At 42.8% G+C, this 20,871-nt stretch overlaps 1 protein-coding gene and 1 pseudogene across 3 annotated transcripts; one reads left to right on the forward strand and one right to left on the reverse strand.

Annotated features, from left to right (window-relative positions):
- The window catches only part of LOC118396045 (mitochondrial inner membrane protease subunit 2-like), a 199,278-nt pseudogene that overhangs the window by 132,786 nt on the left and 45,621 nt on the right, over positions 1-20,871 (forward strand).
- Positions 8,905-20,655, reverse strand: LOC118395916 (leucine-rich repeat neuronal protein 3-like). 3 transcript variants are annotated; one of them, XM_035790000.2, is made up of 2 exons: positions 20,427-20,655; positions 8,905-11,972 (listed from the first exon to the last, which is right to left on the reverse strand). In XM_035790000.2, exon 2 carries the CDS (start codon positions 11,587-11,589, stop codon positions 9,472-9,474), a length of 2,118 nt encoding a protein of 705 aa, XP_035645893.1. In that variant the 5' UTR covers positions 11,590-11,972; positions 20,427-20,655; the 3' UTR covers positions 8,905-9,471. The 3 variants fall into 3 exon arrangements, with proteins under 3 accessions (XP_035645893.1, XP_035645894.1, XP_035645896.1); XM_035790001.2 differs by lacking the exon at positions 20,427-20,655 and adding an exon at positions 20,006-20,171; XM_035790003.2 differs by lacking the exon at positions 20,427-20,655 and adding an exon at positions 19,717-19,974.

Genomic DNA, 20,871 nt, shown 5'->3' on the forward strand with positions numbered 1-20,871 from the left:
TCACATTCTTAAAATAAAGTGGTGATCTTAACTGACCTAAGACAGGGAATTTCTACTAGAATTCAATGTCAGGAATTGTGTAAACTTGTAAACTTCCGACTTCAACTGTATGGTTGGTTGGTTGGTTGGTTGGGTGGGTGGTTGGGTGGGTGCCAGCCAGCCAAAAGATTATGTTGACAATTACATTGATGGAAGCTACATTTTATCTGCAATACTACCCCCTAAATAAATATATTTAAGATAAAAATTGAATGGAAGAGGGCAGTCCATAAGCGCAGACAGAAGTATATCAAGGATCTGGAAAGATTCTGTATGTACTAAATGACTTAAATGACTTACATGTCTAAGATCCCTCCCAATTTATTCTTCAATCTCATAAAACATTATAGATAAAGGCTGAAAGTCGTTTTCCTCACAAAGGGAGCAATAATCTAGACACCTGTCTTTTAGAGTATTTATTGTTATACTTGTTAAACAACATGTTTTTCTATGAGCAATTGTATTGGTATAAAATAACATAATACATTTGGACAAAACTTGAGATAAATAAGCTTTTTGTGCGTATGGAACACTTCTGGGATATTTTATTTCAGCTCATGAAATATTCCATGTTGTGTTTATATTCTTGTTCAGTAAATATACTGTATCTCAGTACTTGTATTATTTATTTTATACAGTCTTTTTTGCTCAGTCTTATCAAGGGTGCCAATAATTTAGGTCATGACTATATATCTTTTGACAAAAGAAAGGATGTTGTGTAGAAAGCCACATATAAAGAAATGTGATGCCCATTCCATAATGGAGGATGGCTGGATGCACTCTGCTGGAGGCTACTGCTGGGTGCATTGTGCATCCACTCTTACAAGAATTGAAAAGATGGACCACCATTAACAGAGTTCTACTTAAAAGTAGCAGCACTCAAAAGGCTTATTATATAAGGTTATATGTGTTGTGATGTAGGCTACTTTAAATCAGACTGTTAACAAAAACGTAGAAACCTTAGTGGGGTGGTGGCGGCTCCAAGATAGCTGTAGGATTAGCTGATGCCCAGCATCTGCAGTCTGCAGGCTGAGACTCTTCCTGATTGACTGATTGATTCGAGGATAATTAGTTGTTTTTCCTAAATGACGCGACAGGTTTTAACTGATGATCCATCTGGTTATTACAGATTTACAGCACAGTGGGCTCTGCCTCTGTGAGGAGAGATGTTGAAGTTGTCACTTCCTCTAAATGGTCTTCGATTTAGAAGCATGCAGACTGACGGTCGGAGGGAGGTCGGAGGGACGGTCGGAGAGACGGCAGGCGTTAGGTAGTGCAGATCACCCAAATGCATTAAGCCTTTAGTCTTTAGTGATGCTGTTATCTTCAGCCAATACTTAATAGTCACCTTCAAATAGGCCCTGCTGGGGAGATTCTGTTCGTGTATTTTTGGAAAGGAATTTTTTTTTTCATGAGTCTCTTTCCAGGCCCATTTTGGTGATAACAGCAGTTGCATTTGTCTCCCTAATGTTCACATGATGCATCTCTCTTAGCTTAAATGTATCATATTGCAGTATTGAGCTTGTAGTTTACATATTAAAGTTTTGTGAAACTGACACTGGTGAAGCGGCACTGACTGAGCCAGCATCTAATTTTTAATGTTTGAGTAGCTACACATGTATTGTTTGCATCACTCTGTTCTGTCACCATATCAAAGTTGTTGATAAGGATGCTGCTCCAAAATGATCTTTCTAGTGAGTCCCGCGGTGCGGCTCAAGAACAACTCAGTCCCAAAGAGCTTTCAACCGTTCTCTTTTTTTACTAATTTACAATTCAAATAATGTAAATACCTATTTGTGCTAAATGCTTCATTACGAAATAGCGGCCTGTGTTTCTTGGCTGTGATCTTTCCTGATTTGGCAGATTTTTGGGAGTGGGGGGGATGAGGGGGGGGGTAGAAAAGGAAATAGAGAGAGCGAGAGGGAGACAGAGGATGATGAACAGAAAGCACATCACAGTACCAGCCAATGGTTATTGTAGTGTGCTAAGAGCCTCCAGTAAAGAAGCCAAGCTGGAGTCAACTCTCCGGAGTGCCCTACCTTCAGCAGTACTAGAGGACCTGTGGTAGGCTCTCTGGTTTCCTCGGTTACTGAAGCCTTAGTGAACGGAATATGTCTGAACCTATGTAACAGGTTATATAGTGTGATGCACTCACTCACATAGGCTACCCACTTACCACCAGAATGGGAAGTGATGTGCTGTACGGCTGTGAGGAATTATTTAGTTTCAAGCACTCCGCTCCTCTAAGCCAAAATGCCATCCATCAAGTGCACTCAGCATGGGAGCTTGTTCCAGAGAGGATCCAAGCGCCCTAAAAGCCCTGCTAACCGAGCGCGCTGAAAACTCAGAGTCACAGAGATCAGTGCATTTATGAAGCTTCTATGCTCAGACCAATGTTTATACATCACTCGGTGTGCAGAAAAGCATTAATGGATAGAGGGCCATTCTTGCAACCAAAAATACTTGACCCAAAAGGTGCTTTGGTTCTCTAAGGAACATTTTGAATGGCTAGTTTACTTAAAGTGCTTTTTTGGTAATAGTAGCCTACTCTATGAGAGTCTCTAACAGATTGTGGTATAACTGGCAAGCACAAGGCCATCTCAGATTGTGGTGAAGTTGTTGACTACTAACACTATGATGTTCCCTCAGGAAAACAAACTTCTTGTCTAAGATGACCACACAGAACTCAGGATGTCTGGCAGATGAATGGAAGAACCATTCAACACAGAGTTTGTTTGTCTCTTGGTGTCAGTGTGGTTTTCCAAGTCTTAATCAGACGTTTTCATGTGCTGAGGTGACATTTCATTTGACCATCATAGTGTGTTGAGTCCAGCGTTAATGAGAGAGATGCCCCAGCAACACTAGCTCCAACGGTAGGTCTAGGGGATTGACAACCTCTCCTGAGCCACTGGTAATTCCCTCTAATCTACCTCTCTCACCTTGGCTACCTGCTATAATCACCGCACTAGGAGGAGGAAGACAACGTTTAAATGAACCAGCTTAACGGGTCATTAGGAAAAGGTAAATTATTCATTAAGGAATGTGTAATCATAGCAGGGCCTTTGGTGGCAGGCAGCTGCGTAGCATAGCGCCGCTTGCTGCTTTTGAATGCCACATACGCTGCTTGAAGGGAATTCTCTGAGTCCTCCCTTTGAGAGCTAGCTAAGCTAGCCACTACCACTCAGTGCTCGCTCACAATGACAGGAGCCATGAAGAAGCACTGGGATCAGAGGATCCAGGAAGAGGAGCTATGTGTATATAAGAGTTGGTAATTAACTAGGAATCAACTCAAAATGCTTATCACTAATGCCAGGGTGCATGCGCATAGATTTGTATTTAGTTTGTTGTTGCTGCTGTAACAGTTGCGCCCTGCTGTGAAGCGCTTAGCCCAGTGAACGAAAAGCAGATTTAGTCTCTTGTGATGAACTGTAGGCCTACATGTGAGGTGACACTTGATTGTCAGCTGGAACTAAAAACATTCTGTTTATACAGATCTAAAGGGTGGATTAGCTACTCTAGTGTCATCCCTTACAGATATAACCATGATAGACCTAAATAGAACGCAATTTATTGTATCCTATGGATATAACCACCATACATTTGATATATTTACATTCACATCTTACATACTGTAGAGTCTTCGCTCATAATTGCCTTTCATTAGATGTTTCCTGTGTATACACTACTGGTGAAAAGTTTTAGAACACCTACTCATTTGTCATGGTTTTTCGCCTCTTCTGAGGAGGAATAGGAAATACCGGACCAATGCGCAGCGTGGTAAGTGTCCAGGTTGTTTATTGTAACCGGAACACTGAAACAAAAGTAGAACAAAACGCAACAGTTCTGTCAGGTACTCGCACAAAACAGAAAACAATCACCCACAACTCAAAATGGGAAAACAGGCTACCTAAGTATGGTTCTCAATCAGAGACAACGATTGCTAGTTGCCTCTGATTGGGAACCATACCAGGCCAAACACATAGAAATAGAAAACATAGAACACAAAACATAGAATACCCACCCACATCACACCCTGACCCAACCTAAAATCTACGGTCAGGGTGTGACATCATTCAAGGGTTTTCTTTATTTTTACAATTTTCTACATAGTAGAATAATAGTGAAGACATCAAAACTATGAAATAACACATATGGAATCATGTAGTAACCAAAAATATATTTTATATTTGAGATTCTTGAAATAGTCCCCCTTTGCCTTGAAGACAGCTTTTCACACTCTTGGCAATCTCTCAACGAGCTTCATGAGGTAGTTTCAATTAACCTCTTAAAAGTTAATTTGTGTAATTTCTTTCCTTCTTAATGCATTTGAGCCAATCAGATGTTTTGTGAGAAGGTCGGGTGGTATACAGAAAATAGCCACATTAATTAAATGTCCAAGTGCATATTATGGCAAGAACAGCTCAAATAAGCAAAGAGAAACGACAGTCCATCATTAAGTTAAGACATAAAGGTCAGTCAATGCAGAACATTTCAAGAACTTTGAAATTTTCTTTAAGTGCAGTCAGAAAAACCATCAAGCACTGTAATGAAACTGGCTCTCATGAGGACCGGGCGTAACTTATGGAGGAGGAAGTGTTATGGTGTGGGGGTGCTTTGCTGGTGACCCTGTCTGTGATTTATTTAGAATTCAAGGCACACTTAACCAGCATGGCTACCACAGAATTCTGCAGCGAGACGCCATCCCATCTGGTTTGGGCTTAGTGGGACTATCATTTGTTTTTCAACAGGACAATGACCCAACACACCTCCAGGCTGTGTATGGGCTGTTTGACCAAGAAGGAGAGTGATGGAGTGCTGCATCAGATGACCTGGACTCCACAATCCCCCGACCTCAACCAAATTGAGATGGTTTGGGATGAGCTGGACCGCAGAGTGAAGGAAAAGCAGCCAACAAGTGCTCAACATATGTGGGAACTCCTTCAAGACTGTTGGAAAAGCATTCCTGGTGAAGCTGATTGAGAGAATGCCAAGAATATGCAACGCTGTCATCAAGGCAAAGGCTGGCTACTTTGAAGAATCTCAAATATAAAATATATTTAGATTTGTTTATCACATTTTTGGTTACTATATGATTCCATATGTGTTATTTCATAGTTTTGATGTCTTCACTATTATTATACAATATAGAAAATAGTAAAAACAAAGAAAAACCCTTGAATGAGTAGGTGTTCTATAACTTTTGACCGGTTGTAGGTGATATTTTACATTGAAGAGAGGGTGTAATCATGTTTGATGATGAATATAATACTACCAGTATGTGTCACAGACGTCTCAAGTTTTGCGGGAGCGTGCAATTGGCATGCTGAGTACAGGAATGTCCACCAGAGCTGTTGCCGGGGAATTGAATGTTAATTTCTCTACCGTAAGCTGCCTTCAACGTTGTTTTAGAGAATTTGGCAGTACGTCCAACAGGCCTCACAACCGCAGACCACGTGTAACCACGCCAGCCCAGGACCTCCACATCTGGCTTCTTCAACTGTGAGATCGTCTGAGGGGGATGGTGGGGGTGCTGAGCAGTATTTCTGTCTGTAATAAAGCCCTTTTTTGTGGAAAAACTCATTCTGATTGGCTGGGCATTTCTGAATTTAATGTATTTTAATTGACTGATTTTCTTATATGAACTGTCACTCAGTAATTGTTTTTGCTCAGTATAAATGAATTAGTGGAGGAGCTTAAGATGTAGCTGCTTTCGGACTTCCATCACTCTGCCCACAGTGTGGGTCTGTACAGCAGTGATGAATGCTTTGGAGAGCTTGCCTGCTTCCTGCTTTTAAAGTGTGTATTGACTCATAAAATACCATTTCCTCCTCCATTGTTTTATTACAAAAGGCTTTGGTAATTCTAGTACTACTGCAGCTCTGTGAGAGTATTATCTATTTCCTGCTTCCTGTGGTGAGCTGCAACTCCCCAGAAAACAAAACACTCACTGATTGGTTGTCATCAGTGTGTTCTCCCTTTGTTGAATGTTTTATTTCTGTTTTATCCAATATGATTTTGTAAAAGAATGGGTATAAAAGTGAGTAAGGGAGAGCAGTCTTCAACTCCCATTCAAACATTCAAAAACTAATCAAAGTATAATCATATCCAGTTTATCAGCTAAGATATAGTATCCCTGTTTCAGAGTTTAGATAATGATACAATCACACAAAGCCCCAATACCAGATCACACAAAGTCAGCAGTGTTGTTTTCTCTTAATGGACCACTGAGTGGGGAAATAATTACTTGAAGCCCCAGGGTGCAGTTTGAGGAAAGCTTGAGAAATGTGAACAATCTTATTTTTATGTCGTAGGCTACTCCAAGCAACGAGCAGGAGGTCTATCCCAAATACAACAGGATAATGGGGCAATATTTCAAAATGGGATGATTTCACACAACCTTTTGTAGAAAAAAATCTGGCCAAACAAGTTTCAGATGAATTGGGCATTTTAGAAGTGGAAACATTATGAGATATATTTGTTTACTTCAGCTAGAGGTCATTAGGCTATTCAGATGTTTTCCACAAATGAAAATAAACAACAGCAGAAGACTGCACAAAAACCCTGTCCTCCGTCACTCTCTGTGACTAAAATGTTTATTTGATTTGCACCACAGCACAGGTTTCTAATTGAGAGTATCTACACCTGCTAATTTAACCGATGTATTGAACTAATATTCTACTTCCTCTGTTGAGTTGTTTCTATTTCTTTAGTTGTTGGGTAAATATTCAAGGATTATGCCATTCAAGGCTATACACACCTGTATCCCATATTTTCACATAAATCACTGTGTAAAGCTCTGAATTCCCTATGTAAAAAATGTGTCACCTTCAATGATAATATCCTAATTACAGATGTGCAATCAACCAAATACTGTTCTGTCCTGGCTGGAAGATGATATTAAAAACAACAATTTATTACTTTGCCTGCTAATTTTCCCAGATCTCCCCATGGCTATCATAATGCAATTACAGTATATCATCTGCTGTCTATTTGTCATACAGGGTATGTTTCCCTGAGAGAATGATCAGTGGGATAATCATATTTACACAAGAGGGCCGCCCACCAGTGTTTCTACTGTTACTGGTGAGGGATTGGGTGATTTAACACATCCCCTCGTTCCAATATTAACTTAATTCACTGAATGATATGGCACCTACATTTTTAACCCCTGTTGATTGACACTGGTGTGCAGAAAACACTGATATCCAAAGGGGTTGAACTTGTTTATTGTTAGGAACAGTTTCTTAGTGCGATTACGGCAAGGAATTTTAACAGTTACAATTCCTTGTAATATGGCACGGTGGGAGTTTATGTGAGCAATACTAAATATATGTAACAGTTTCTTTCCTGTTTTTCTCACCATATTGCGTGCCCCCAGGTGGTGCACAAACAATAACAACAGAAGGGCATATTGCCATCGGGCCTTTATTGGAAAATAGCTTTTTTGCATGTGTGAACATTTTACGAGATATTATTTCCTTTTCTCTGAGTGGACTGCATGTTGACATATCATTTGCTCTCATGTGGGGTTATCTGGAGTTCAAACTAGGCAAAAGAAGGAGTAAAAAATGTGTGATGAAACCTCCATGGAGGTCCTGTCAGTTCTTCTCTGAGAGCTCTCCTTTCAAGTAAGCTACCCTTATGAACCAGGGAATATACTAAAGACTCAAGTTCCCTTGATGAGCATTCTTATCTTGTTGTTATCTTGTGCAATTATCTCACTGTGCAGTCAAATAAAACCATACACACATCTCTAATACCTACAGCAGTACTGTTGTTCCACCTTCAATATGTCGAACCTGCACCTTGTCTATCCTGTCCCCCCTGTTCATACTGACTTCTAGCCCGAGTAGACACTTTGTTCTCGTTTTGCGCACCATTTGTCTCCTTCCCCTCTCGGTGGGTGGCGATAATGTGAAGTGCTTAACAAACGAGCCCAAGAGTTGCTGAGCTGTTCCTGTAATGGCATCAGTGTCTCGCCAGTGTCACGGAGGGAAGGGACGCACTGCAACGCGCTCCGGTACTAGCAGCCTCCATGTGTTCTCGCTGACCTATGCACTACCTGCGCTCTAATGGGTCATATTTTAGCTCCCATGGTGGTGACAAATGGCTCCACTCTAAAAGCCCTGTCCAAGGTGCTGAAACTCAGTTGATATATGGCGGAGTCCCTCTGATAAATGCCCCCATCAGTCCGCATGTGACGCCGTTTCATCACCTCTCTGAGGTTTATGTTAGGAATCCATATTGGGTTTTAAATTAAAGAGAATATCTTGCCATTCAAAGTCATTGGGTTTCTCTGATGCCGCACACACACACACACACAAACACACACACACACACACACACACACACACACACACACACACACACACACACACACACACACACACACACACACACACACACACACACACACACACACACACACACACACACACACACACACACACACACACACATATATATAAAGTACCGTGTGTAAGTTATATACACACACACAATCTCTCTTACTCCCCAGTCATTGCCAAAACACGTCGTCCTGCCTGAGATTGCATTTTAGTAACAATGTTAAAATGTCCGCCTTCAAGGGCAGTCCCAGTAATTGTGTTTGTCTACATCACACTGTTTTCCTTTTGCATGGTTTAGACAGTGATATGAAAAGATTTATCGGATTCATATTTATGAATTATAACATTTAACATTTCATGGATAGCTGAATGTTATTGATAAAGGAAGCTTAGATTGTTCCTTTCAGAGCATCCCAATATCGTATTCAGATTGTTCTAAGCAAGTCATCCTTGAAGTTGGGTCTTTCGTAATTACAATTTCAAGTAAGTAAGAGAAAGCATTACATTTCGATTAAAATACAATGTACTGTTTTTAATGAAAAAAAATATTTGATCATAAAATTGTTTACATATACACTGTTATTGTCTACTAGTCTAACAAGTTTTGCCCATTATAAACTGTATACGAGTGGTATTTCTTACTTATGGCCCTTGAGTGTTATTTAAACAGCACAGAAAATATTCTCCAAATCTCCACAAGGCGTTATAAAGCACAAGTCAATAACCGAGAGAGACGACACAGTCTTTGTGCTGTGCTTTTTTTCAGTTGCACTGCATGAATGACCGATCAGTAGCCACATACTGTATATCGCAATCTAGATACCTGTCTGTGCACGTTTTTGCTGCAATGACATAATTTTGTTGTATAAAAGAGTCTGTGGGTCTGGGATTAGCTGGTTACGTATTTATGCGTGAGGGTGCCGATTTATGGTTCAATCATGTGTTCCAAGTTCCAGGAGTTCCAGAACCCAATGCTCTGTCATTGTCATGAAAAGAGGGCACATGAATCACACATGTCCAACACTCTTTCACCTTGTTTAAAATCCAGAACATTAATTTTCCTGCTCCAAGGTCGTTTCTTTCTTTACATGGAGTTGTCTGGCAAGTCTATTACAGTCACCTTCACCTTGACCCCAGCCACACAGAGTTCTGTGAGAGAAGAGGCAGAGCCGGGGCGGGTGCTAGGACCCAGCATTGACTCAGTTTGGTCCACCATCAACTTCCTGTAAAAGTGTTGGCTTTGCAGAGATGTGTATATGATGGAGCAAGCCACAGCAACCACGATGAAAAGCACAGCACATGCAGCCATCACCACTGTGTCCCACTTCTCACTGCTCTCCACGGTGTGAGCCAGTCCCTTTGTGGTGACATTGACACAGCCCCTGTTGTGTCCGAGCTGCATGCTCGTGACTTCCACACACACCCGGTACTGGGTGGAGGGGTTTAGGTGGGTGAGACGATACACCTTCACATCGGTTGGTACTCTAGCAGTGTATGCCATGGAGGGATGCTTAGCATTCGCCATTGTGAACCACTTTATGTTGGATATAAGACCACCGTGAGTGTTATCCCAAGACACCAAAACAGAGTTGGGCTGCACTGATCTAACGTCCACATGTAAAGCATTGCCATTATCAGAAGGATGTGGAAAGTATCCATCTACCACCAACAACACAGACTTGAGGTCTGCACCAACAAGATTGTGAGCAACACAGGTGTACAGCCCTGCCTCAAGCATGGTAGTGTCATAGATGTCAAAGGTCCCCTCTGGATGCATGTAGTACTTATCAGACACGCTGTTGGGCAGGACTCTGTCCCCGGAGGGGGTGACCCAGTATATCTCTGGCTCCGGCTCTCCGAATGCCCGGCAGTGAAGCGTCACCGAGCTCCTTTTCCCAACGGTGACACGATCTGGGAGGCTCCCAGGCGAGATGAGCGGGAGGCAAATCTCAGTCATCTCCCTGAAGTGGACCTTGCGGACGTGCTGGCCCTGGTACTCCGGCGGCTCCACGCAGAAGAGGGAATCTGGCTCCATGAAGCGCACGCCGGTCTGGTTCATGTTGATCCAGCGGATGACGCAGTCGCAGCGAATGGGGTTGCTGTGCATGCTAACCTCACGCAGGTTGGGCAGGGAGTCCACAGTGCTGTGGTGCAAGGCGCTGAGGGCATTGCTGTTCAGCATCAGTGTTTCGAGTCTCGGCAACTTGTGGAAGGCATTGGGGTGGATGTAGGAGAGCTTGGGGTTGTTGGTGGCCTCAATCTTGGTCAGCTCAGGGAGATTGTTGAGGGCAAAGCTGTCGATGGACACCAGCGCAGGCATGCTGTTGATGCCCAACTCTTTGAGGTGGATCATGTCCACAAAGTCCCCTCTCTGAATCCTCTCGATGGGGTTCTTGTTGAGATCCAGAAACTTCAGGCTCTTGGCTTTCTTCAGAGCGGCCTGTGGCACTCTGTCAAACAGGTTGTCAAAAAACGAAACACTCTCCAGGTTGTCGAGGCCGACCAGAGTGTCATCTGGGATTTCGGAGAGATTCATCCTGGCCAGAACCAAGCTGCGTAGGTTGACCAAGGGCTTGAAGTTCATGTCTGACAATTGAACAATGGGGTTCTCCCCAATCATCAGGATCTCCAGGCGGGGTAGAGGCTGAAACCACACCCTGTTGATGCCCCTGAGGTGGTTGGAGTTGAGATGGAGCCGTAGGAGCCCCCCTAGCCCTCTAAAGGCACCAGGACTGATGGATGAGATCAGGTTGTGGTTGATGTAGAACTCCTGGAGGTTGGGCAGGGATGGGAGACAGTTGTCTGACAGGGCCTGAACCCAGTTCTCCTCCATGTGCAGTGACAGCAGCTGGGGAAGAGGACCCAGATGGACATCGCTCACAGAGGATATGTTATTCTGGGATAAATCTATCTCAGTGATATTAGCCAGGTAATCCAAAGGTTTCTCAACACTTATGATATTGTTGGTCTGTAACAATAGCACCTGTGTGTCTGAGGGCAGTCTCTCTGGCATTGACGATAGGCCTAAGTCATTACAGTCCACCGTGGGAGCCTCTGTATAAATAGAGCTTGGAGAGAACCAGGGTCGTATCTCACACTGGCACAATGCAGGACAATGAGCAGCACCCCCCTCCGAGGCCAGAACAAAAACTGTCAGAGCTAGCTCCGCTAACAAACAAGCCAAGAACGCAGTCTTCTTCATCTTGGCCCCCTATTACCTTGAACTAGAAATGGGTCCTTATGGAGTCAGCTGTTAGCACTGTTAACTTCACAAATAAAGGCTCATTTGTTACCGCAGTGAGACAGAACAGATTTCTGCTGATGCCTGGTCCCTAAAGCTTTGGCCTTTTTGTAGTCGTTGTCTAGTCCTTGGCAGAGAGTAAAGGAGCAACCTTTCTTCAATTTACAATGTGCCAGGTTGTCAGGCAAGTTGGATGTGTGAAGGTCAATGTATCCTTCAGGGAGTCTGTCGGTGAAGAACAGGGAGGGTTGAGGAGGAACGCTCTGGCTTGGGCTGGGGATGGATCACTCTGTCTTCCATCATTATTATCCTCAATCACAGTCACTCATCGTGTCAATTTCCATCTGGGGAGAAAAATATCAGAAAAAATACATTCAGTACTACATGGCATTATTGGGAGACTGTTTCATATATTGACATTTAGGAATATTGAGACATATATTCTATGCTCGTTTGATTTTATTGCTTTCACTTCGCCATCAAAATTCTGAGTTATGATTGACTTGACCTTATATATATTATTTGACAGGTTGGTGGCTAATAAATGTGCGTCCCAAATGGCACCCTTTTTCCTATATAGTGCACTACTTTTAACCAGAGCCTTATGGGCCCTAGTCAAAAGTAGTATAATATAGGAAATATGGTGCTATTTTGGATGCACACAATAGCACTTTGGAGTCACTTAATATCCCTGCAGGGCAGGAGATCTGCCAGAGGATCTGGAATTTTAAACAGCGATCTTGCACACAGCAGTAATACAAATCCCCCCAAAACATTTCCCAAAAACTTTGCATCAAGAACAGTTTGAACAGCTAAAACATTGTGAGCCAGAGCCTATCCCAGTTTTACCATCCACCCTAATTAGCTACATTTCGTCATCCACCCTAACTCTGTCGTTGTGAACTATGTATTCACATACACGCAGCAACTGTCGCACTCACACACAACTACCCACGATCACTTCAACTGGAGTATATGACCTCAAGGCATTTCAGATTCTCCCAAAATATCTCTGAAGCTTGCTACAGGTCTTGTTCTGTCTCTTCATCCTCTCCTGCATTATGTATGAGGAGTTGAATCAAAGTGGTTCCTACAGGTGACAGGTCTGTGCCGGGGTTTGCTTATGTCGACTGCACATATTGATGCTTTGATTCATTTGTGACCTTGAGTGCAGAAGCCACGGCTCCGTGTGTAGATGAGCTGTCTGTAAGGCTATAAGAGCAGGGCTGCTGATGAAGACTCCCTATGACAGAGCACTGTGCATATATTAGCTTGTTTATGGCAGTCAGTCAACGCACACAGGTGGAATCAAGAGGCAAAAATATTTTTGCTGGTCGTTTCTTTTTTGTGTGCCTAATGTTCTTGTGCTCAGCCATCTGTGTAGGACCTGTGTTCAGATTCTGTCCAAGCTGCTCTGTGCCTGATATTATACAGCACGTGTAATATCCACACACATTTGGTGTTTCATTGCTAAGCTATTTATGTCAAGTGTTGAAATAAATACTGAAGTGTGGTAATGCTAGCTATCATTTGCAACGATCATTTTCAGACTCCTTTATTTCATACAAGGGAATGGTTTTATTGGCAAGAGATTCCTCCATATGGCCCAGGTGGTAGAGTGTGTAACCATATTATGTAAATATGTTTTTCACAGTAGATCGGAAAAATATACTTAAAAGAAAATAACCCCCATGCTAATAAGGAGAGCAAGTATTAAATTGTAAACTGGATGAGCGATGCTCTCTTGTTTGCGTCCACGAAGCTCACGCTAATTTCCCTTTTTATTACTTAAGAGCCTGTTGTTACTTCACTCACATGCCTTCCTCTCATAATTAGATCAAATGGATGTTTGAGTGGTGGTAAATGTTCTTCCAACATTATGTTAATAAAGTATATTTAGCTGCGGGAAGAATAGTAGAGATGAGATGAAGATGCATTGGAAAGCTGCTGCTGTTGCTTTGTGATGCTATTTCAATAGAAAGGCTAATCTCCGACAGGTAGCTACACTCCTTGCTTGTTTTTAACACTTGATAACACCATGCACTTATATAAAGTATTGTCTAGTTGTGTGTAACACGGATGATAACGCCATGCACTTATATAAAGTATTGTCTAGTTGTGTGTAACACGGATGATAACGCCATGCACTTATATAAAGTATTGTCTAGTTGTGTTTAACACGGATGATAACGCCATGCACTTGTATAACGTATTGTCTCGTTGTGTTTAACACGGATGATAACGCCATGCACTTGTATAAAGTATTGTCTAGTTGTGTTTAACACGGATGATAACACCATGCACTTGTATAACGTATTGTCTAGTTGTGTTTAACACGGATGATAACGCCATGCACTTGTATAACGTATTGTCTCGTTGTGTGTAACACGGATGATAACGCCATGCACTTGTATAACGTATTGTCTAGTTGTGTTTAACACGGGTGATAACGCCATGCACTTATATAAAGTATTGTCTAGTTGTGTGGAACACGGGTGATAACGCCATGCACTATAATATATTTTCTAGTTATTTATGTTATTTAGCTCCCTTAGGGATTTATTTTCCACTTGTGTTTTTGTTTGATATGCTGCAGCTGTATCAGCAGAGCACCCATTATTTAATGTATAATTTAACCTCTCTCCCCCCCCCCCTCTCAAGTAGAAGATGTGGCCTTCGAGGCCAGGAGGTTGTGGTAAGAGGAAACAATTGATTGTGCGATTAAGTCAAGGGGTGTTGACCTCTGTGGACTCATTTGGGCTGAGGAAACATAGGGATCAGTCCACACGCGGCAGGCCAGCCGCCTGCCACTTAGTAGAGAGTGCATTGCATTCCCAAGTCCCAAATGCTACAGTTAGTTACAGTTCAAAGGCAGCACTCTTTTAAAACACCACAAAAAAATATAACACATTTACAGAAATCCCATCAAAGACTACAAAAATGGAATTGTGTTTGTTACTTCTATAAATAGGGAATTAAGATAACAATGCACTACGTCACTAGCATGCTAACAAAGAATATCTGGGAAATCAGTATAGCCATATGAAAGCTGTTTACTTCACAAATAATTATTGCACTCACCTATATTTTACCACTTTTAAGTGCTGAATATTGACATTATCCAAATGGATGAGGGGTGTATGGCAGATAAGGGGTTGATATACACTACCGTTTGGGGGTACTTAGAAATGCCCTTGTTTTTTGTCTATTAAAATAACATCAAATTAATCAGAAATACAGTGTAGACATTGTTAATGCTGTAAATGACTATTGTAGCTGGAAACGGCAGATTTATAAATGGAATATCTACATAGGCGTACAAATCAAATCAAATCAAATTTATTTATATAGCCCTTCGTACATCAGCTGATATCTCAAAGTGCTGTACAGAAACCCAGCCTAAAACCCCAAACAGCAAACAATGCAGGTGTAAAAGCACGGTGGCTAGGAAAAACTCCCTAGAAAGGCCAAAACCTAGGAAGAAACCTAGAGAGGAACCGGGCTATGTGGGGTGGCCAGTCCTCTGGAGGCCCATTATCAGCAAACATCACTCCTGTGTTCCAATTGCACGTTGTGTTAGATAATACAAGTTTATCATATTAAAAGGCTAATTGATTATTAGAAAACCATTTTGCAATTAGGTTAGCACAGCTGAAAACTGTTGTGCTGGTTAAAGAAGCACTAAAACTGTCCTTCTTTAGACTAGTTGAGTATCTGGAGCATCAGCAATTGTGGGTTCGATTACAGGCTCAAAATGTCAAGAAACAAAGAACTTTCTTCTGTAACTCGTCAGTCTATTCTTGTTCTGAGAAATGAAGGCTATTCCATGCATGAAATTGCCAAGAAACTGAAGATCTCGTACAGATCTCGTACAAGAAAAAGCCATATCTCAGACTGGTCAATAAAAATAAAAGATTAAAAAGAACGCAGACACTGGACAGAGAAACTCTGCCTAGAAGGCCAGCATCCCGGAGTCGCCTCTTCACTGTTGACGTTGAGACTGGTGTTTTGCGGGTACTATTTAATGAAGCTGCCAGTTGAAGACTTGTGAGGCATCTGTTTCTAAAGCTAGACACTCTAATCTATTTGTCCTCTTGCTCAGTTGTGCTCCGGGTCATCCCACTCCTCTTTCTATTCTGGTTAGAGCCAGTTTGCATTGCTCTTTGAAAGGAGTAGAACGCAGAGTTTTGTACAAGATCTTCAGTTTCCTGGCAATTTTTCGCATGGAATAGCCTTCATTTCTCAGAACAAGAATAGGCTGACGAGTTTCAAAAGAAGGTTCTTTGTTTCCTGGCATTTTAAGCCTGTAATCGAACCCACAAATGCTGATGCTCCAGATACTCAACTAGTCTAAAGAAGGCCAGTTTTATTGCTTCTTTAATCACCACAACAGTTTTCACCTGTGCTAACATAATTGCGAAAGGGTTTCTAATGATCAATCAGCCTTTTCAAATTATAAACTTGGATTAGCTAACACAACGTGGCATTGGAACACAGGAGTGATGGTTGCTGATAATGGGCTTCTGTACGCCTATGTAGATATTCCATAAAAAATCTGTCGTTTCCAGCTGCAATAGTCATTTACAGTATTAACAATGTCTACACTGTATTTCTGATCAATTTTATGTTTTTTTAATGGACAAAAAAATGCTTTTCTTTCAAAAATAAGGACATTTCTAAGTGACCCCAAACTTTTGAACGGTAGCGTACCCAACTGTCCTTTTTCATACAGTGAAACAGACTCTGTACTAGATGAGGGTCCACGGGCCACAGTGCAGTGTGTTCCTTCCCTACACCTCCTAATGTAGTAGACATGTCATAAAGTGGTTGCAATTCGCCATGTTTTATTCACTAGCTAGTCAGGCAGCGAGTGACAAGCATGCTGCAGCTACAGTATAGAGGGGAAGGGATGTGATGTGCAGCGTGTCACCGCGCCAAGGGGAAGTGACACCCTGACATTCTGCCACATTAATATACCATGGTATTGTGACAGATCTTACTGGTCTTGATGTTGTTAAGCCTAATGAATCTTTGGAAGGTAATAGCTTTTTAGACTACAGAATGAACATTTGCTCTGTTGCTAATCTCTTTAACGTTAATGTGAAAATTAGAATGTTGATGAATGAATGTGCAGTGTCTCTGATACCTGTCATGTTACTTCTCAAAGAAATGTGACATAGAATTGGGTTGGGGTAGAGTAGACAGACAAAACAAAGCATGTGTACTTAAAAACAGGTATGTACAAGAGGCAGTGTGATATAGAAAATGGAGGATGGAAATAGTGGCCATTTAAAAGCTGCCGGGGACAAAGTGGTGTTTTATTTGTGCATTTACAGTAGCCCAGTATAGCAACACATCTCTTTTCACAGTCTTTTAATCAGTGCCAGAAGTCCAATTCAGTCACATCCTCCAATTTTTCTCGAAAAGCATTAAATGTGCCACCACTTTGTGATGCATCAGTAGAGTTGTTGACTTTTCTAATGTTTAGTAACAATCTTGTAGTTTGGAGGGGAGGGTGGTGGGGGGGTGGGAGGTGAGGTGAGGGAGTGGGAGGTGAGGTGATGGGGTAGGAGATGAAGTGAGGGGGTGGGAGGTGAGGTGAGCTGAGATGAGGGGGGGAGAGGTGGGGTGGAAGGTGAGGTAAGGGGGGGTAGGGAGGAGAGGTGAGGGGGGAGAGGTGAGTGGGTGGGAGGAGAGGAGGTGAAGGGATCGGAGGAGGGGAAGTGAAGGGATCGGAGGAGGGGAGGTGAAGGGATCGGAGGAGGGGAAGTCAAGGGATCGTATGAGGGGAGGTGATCGGAGGAGGGGATGTGAAGGGATCGGAGGAGGGGAGGTGAAGGGATCGGAGGGGAGGTAAAGGGATCGGAGGAGGGGAAGTCAAGGGATCGGAGGAGGGGAGGTGAGGTGAGGTGATCGGAGGAGGGGAGGTGAGGTGAGGTGATCGGAGGAGGGGAAGTGAAGGGATCGGAGGAGGGTAGGTGAAAGGATCGGAGGTGGGGAAGTCAAGGGATCAGAGGATGGGAGGTGAAGGGATCAGAGGAGGGGAGGTGGGGTGAGGAAAATGGAGTGATGTAAGTGCCCCTCTCTTCTATTGCCCCCCACCTATCCCCCACCTATTTTTTTATTGATTTCCCATTAAATCTATCCAAGTTAAATCTGTTCTTTCAACATGACCTGCTCCCTCGTGTTCCCTATAGCGCTACTGGCTACAATATCACCCTATAGGGCTACCTGCTACAATATCAGCCTTTAGTGGTACCTGCTACAATATGACAGTCTGCTACATGTTGTCATTGCTGCCTGAGCAGCCCACCATGAAAGCCTGCATTAGCTATGCTAGCAACGTGCCTGTCATTAGCATTAGCTGTATGGCTACATTCATTAGGCCAACCCTCTGTGTGGTACCCATGCATAATGACATCCCCCTTGCATCTGTTCAACGCCGCCTGCAAATAAACAGCAATTTAACAATTAATTAGGGATCGATGTTAAGCTGTCAACTCCCCCAGGCTTCCTACCAATCCCCTCCTCCTCCTATCTACCCTCTCTCATATGGTCTACTGTCACACACACACACACACACACACACACACACACACACACACACACACACACACACACACACACACACACACACACACACACACACACACACACACACACACACACACACACACGGTATGGTATTCATGTAAACATGACCTGCCTGTTGATTTACAATGTTATTTGTATGTATGCACCATATAAAATGAGTAGGGTACAGTGAACTCACCACACACAGTTTTCACTATGGATTAATCTATCACTATCACAGCTCATTGCATAAATACCAATCGTAATACATTAACTGGTAAAGCATGGGGTGTTAGCTGTCAACATGCCCTTTTCCACAGGCTCAGGTAGGACTAGTTCTGCTGCTCTGACTGTAAAATGCATGGGATTTACTTTGGAAAAAAAACAGTGTTTCAGAATCTGAGTCATACTGTATCTGCTGGGAATGCGTTTTCCCAATGTATCAAATCAATCTTTGTTTATCCCTTGAATCCATGTGCTACGGTACACCAATATTCTCGTAGTGGGGATTTTGCAGGGTAGGTAGGTTGTGTGCCGTGGTTTTCATTTGACTCTTTATTGAAGGGGGATAGTATTGGAAGGAAGTATTCACCTGAAAAAATACAAAATTTAGCTAAATCTGTCAAAGGTATGTTATACACAGGAGTTTGAGGTTGGCTTGTGAATTTTAAGTCAAGATTTTAGTGACAAACAGAAACCGTCTACTAATCAGAAATAATTCATGTTTGATAGTAATGCTATTTCACATTACTGATATTATAATTAGCCTGCTGATTTTTATTTATTTTATAGAGTAAATAGTTTTTGAGAGATGCACACATTACAGCCATTGTTAATGCATGGAATGGTGTTGAGTGTGAGGTACAGAATCTTGTAGCGATCTATTCCTCTCAAACTTTGTTTCTGTTCAACCAGTCAGTGTGCTTTGCTTTAGTGATGTCTGCAGAGTGACATCACAGATTCAACGTGTACACTTTCACTTTTTGTCTAAAGCACCAGTACTGCTTTCTCTTGTGGATTCATCACTCCAGTCCCCACCCGTCTGCATAGAAAACCTTGGGAAAGCAGGACGACCATAGAAGAGGACAATATGACGACTGCCTCTTTAAATATGTTCGTAGCCAGGGTATCCCCCATGATATTGGTGCATTTTTTGCATAGAAATAGACAATTGTATGCATAATTAGGCTAGTTCTTGAAAACAGAATGATGCAGTCATCTTTCTGACCCCGATTTAGTAGCTAACATTGTGACCGTGCTGAATGAGGTCTGCTGCTCACTAAAAATGCCTCAGTGTGACGTTGTTTAATTATGAAGAAGCCCTAAATGCAGCCGGGTGATGGGAGATGGCGAGAAAGAATGAGGGAGATGAGGTGAGGTGAAAGAGAGTGGGAGAGAGAGATGGAGAGTGGGGGGGGTACTGTTCTGGTAAATTAAGCAGGCAGTGGTGGGGATGTATTTTTCCTCTGGTTCGAGGAGAGTTCTCCACAGCCCAGCACTCCAGCTCTGTCTCACCTGGATTCCTTAAAGATGCGGACAACTCCTAAATAAATCCTCTTTGAGGTTCGTCCTCTTGGCATACAGTCAAATAGTGTCCAACTGTAAACGCAGACAGTACTTATGTGTTATGATCCATCAGTGAAAACGGAAAGGGGTCTCTTTACCCCGGGCTTATTACTGGTTTACCTCGTTGAGTTCTGGTCTTTTCTACTGATGGTAGATTCCCTGACTTGTCTTCTGTTCTATCCCTGACAGACACACAGAGGCGAGTATACTTCAGTTTTGATATTTTTCTCAGATGTACCTGTAGAGCGATCCTGCCGAGATAACACCGCCTTCATTCCACTCCAGCCTGAAAACCACAAATCTCTCAAACCGCTTTCAAAATACACCCTGATGCCAATAATAGGCAGTTCCTTCTCTGAAACCTCTGCATCCTACATATTCATCCAAACATTTCCTGAAGCAGCAATGACAAAATGCCTGTGTTGGACTCCTCAGCCTTTCATTTCCTCAATTCCACCCCCCACCCCCATCCCCGGCCAAGCCTCCCACATAACTGCAGGCTGTGCCTTCTGCCTTCTTGGCTGCTAACTCCCTCCACACAGACACAGGTTCAACTCAAGGACTACCGCATTGTCACACTGAAAACCAACCCTCTACCACACCAAACAAATACACTTGCCTCATACACACACAGGAGAGAGAGATAGATAGAAACTTACCAGTGGAAGTGAGTCCCTTCACACACACCCTCATGCCTGGAACCCACATGCTTTACAGCAATAGTCCAGCATGACAGTGTGAGACTCAGATCACAGCAGGTTTTTCATGTGTATTTCCAAGAACATGCGTCTTCTTCTCCTTTCGTCGCTAGAGAGGCAGAGAGAGAGAGCGCGAAACAGGAGAGGGAGGGAGAGATGGTTTAGCTCCAGCTCTAAAACCATTCCACTGTGTGTGTGAGAGAGGCAGAGGTAGGGAGGAGAGAGAGAGAGAGAGAGAGAGAGAGAGAGAGAGAGAGAGAGAGAGAGAGAGAGAGAGAGAGAGAGAGAGAGGAACCAGGAGAAGGGAGGGAGAGATAGGTAGCTCCAGCTCTGATATCGTTCCACTGTGTGTGTGTGTGTGTGTGTGTGTGTGTGTGTGTGTGTGTGTGTGTGTGTGTGTGTGTGT

The sequence above is a fragment of the Oncorhynchus keta genome, chromosome 17 (genome assembly GCF_023373465.1).
Source record: "Oncorhynchus keta strain PuntledgeMale-10-30-2019 chromosome 17, Oket_V2, whole genome shotgun sequence".
NCBI classification, from domain to species: domain Eukaryota; kingdom Metazoa; phylum Chordata; class Actinopteri; order Salmoniformes; family Salmonidae; genus Oncorhynchus; species Oncorhynchus keta.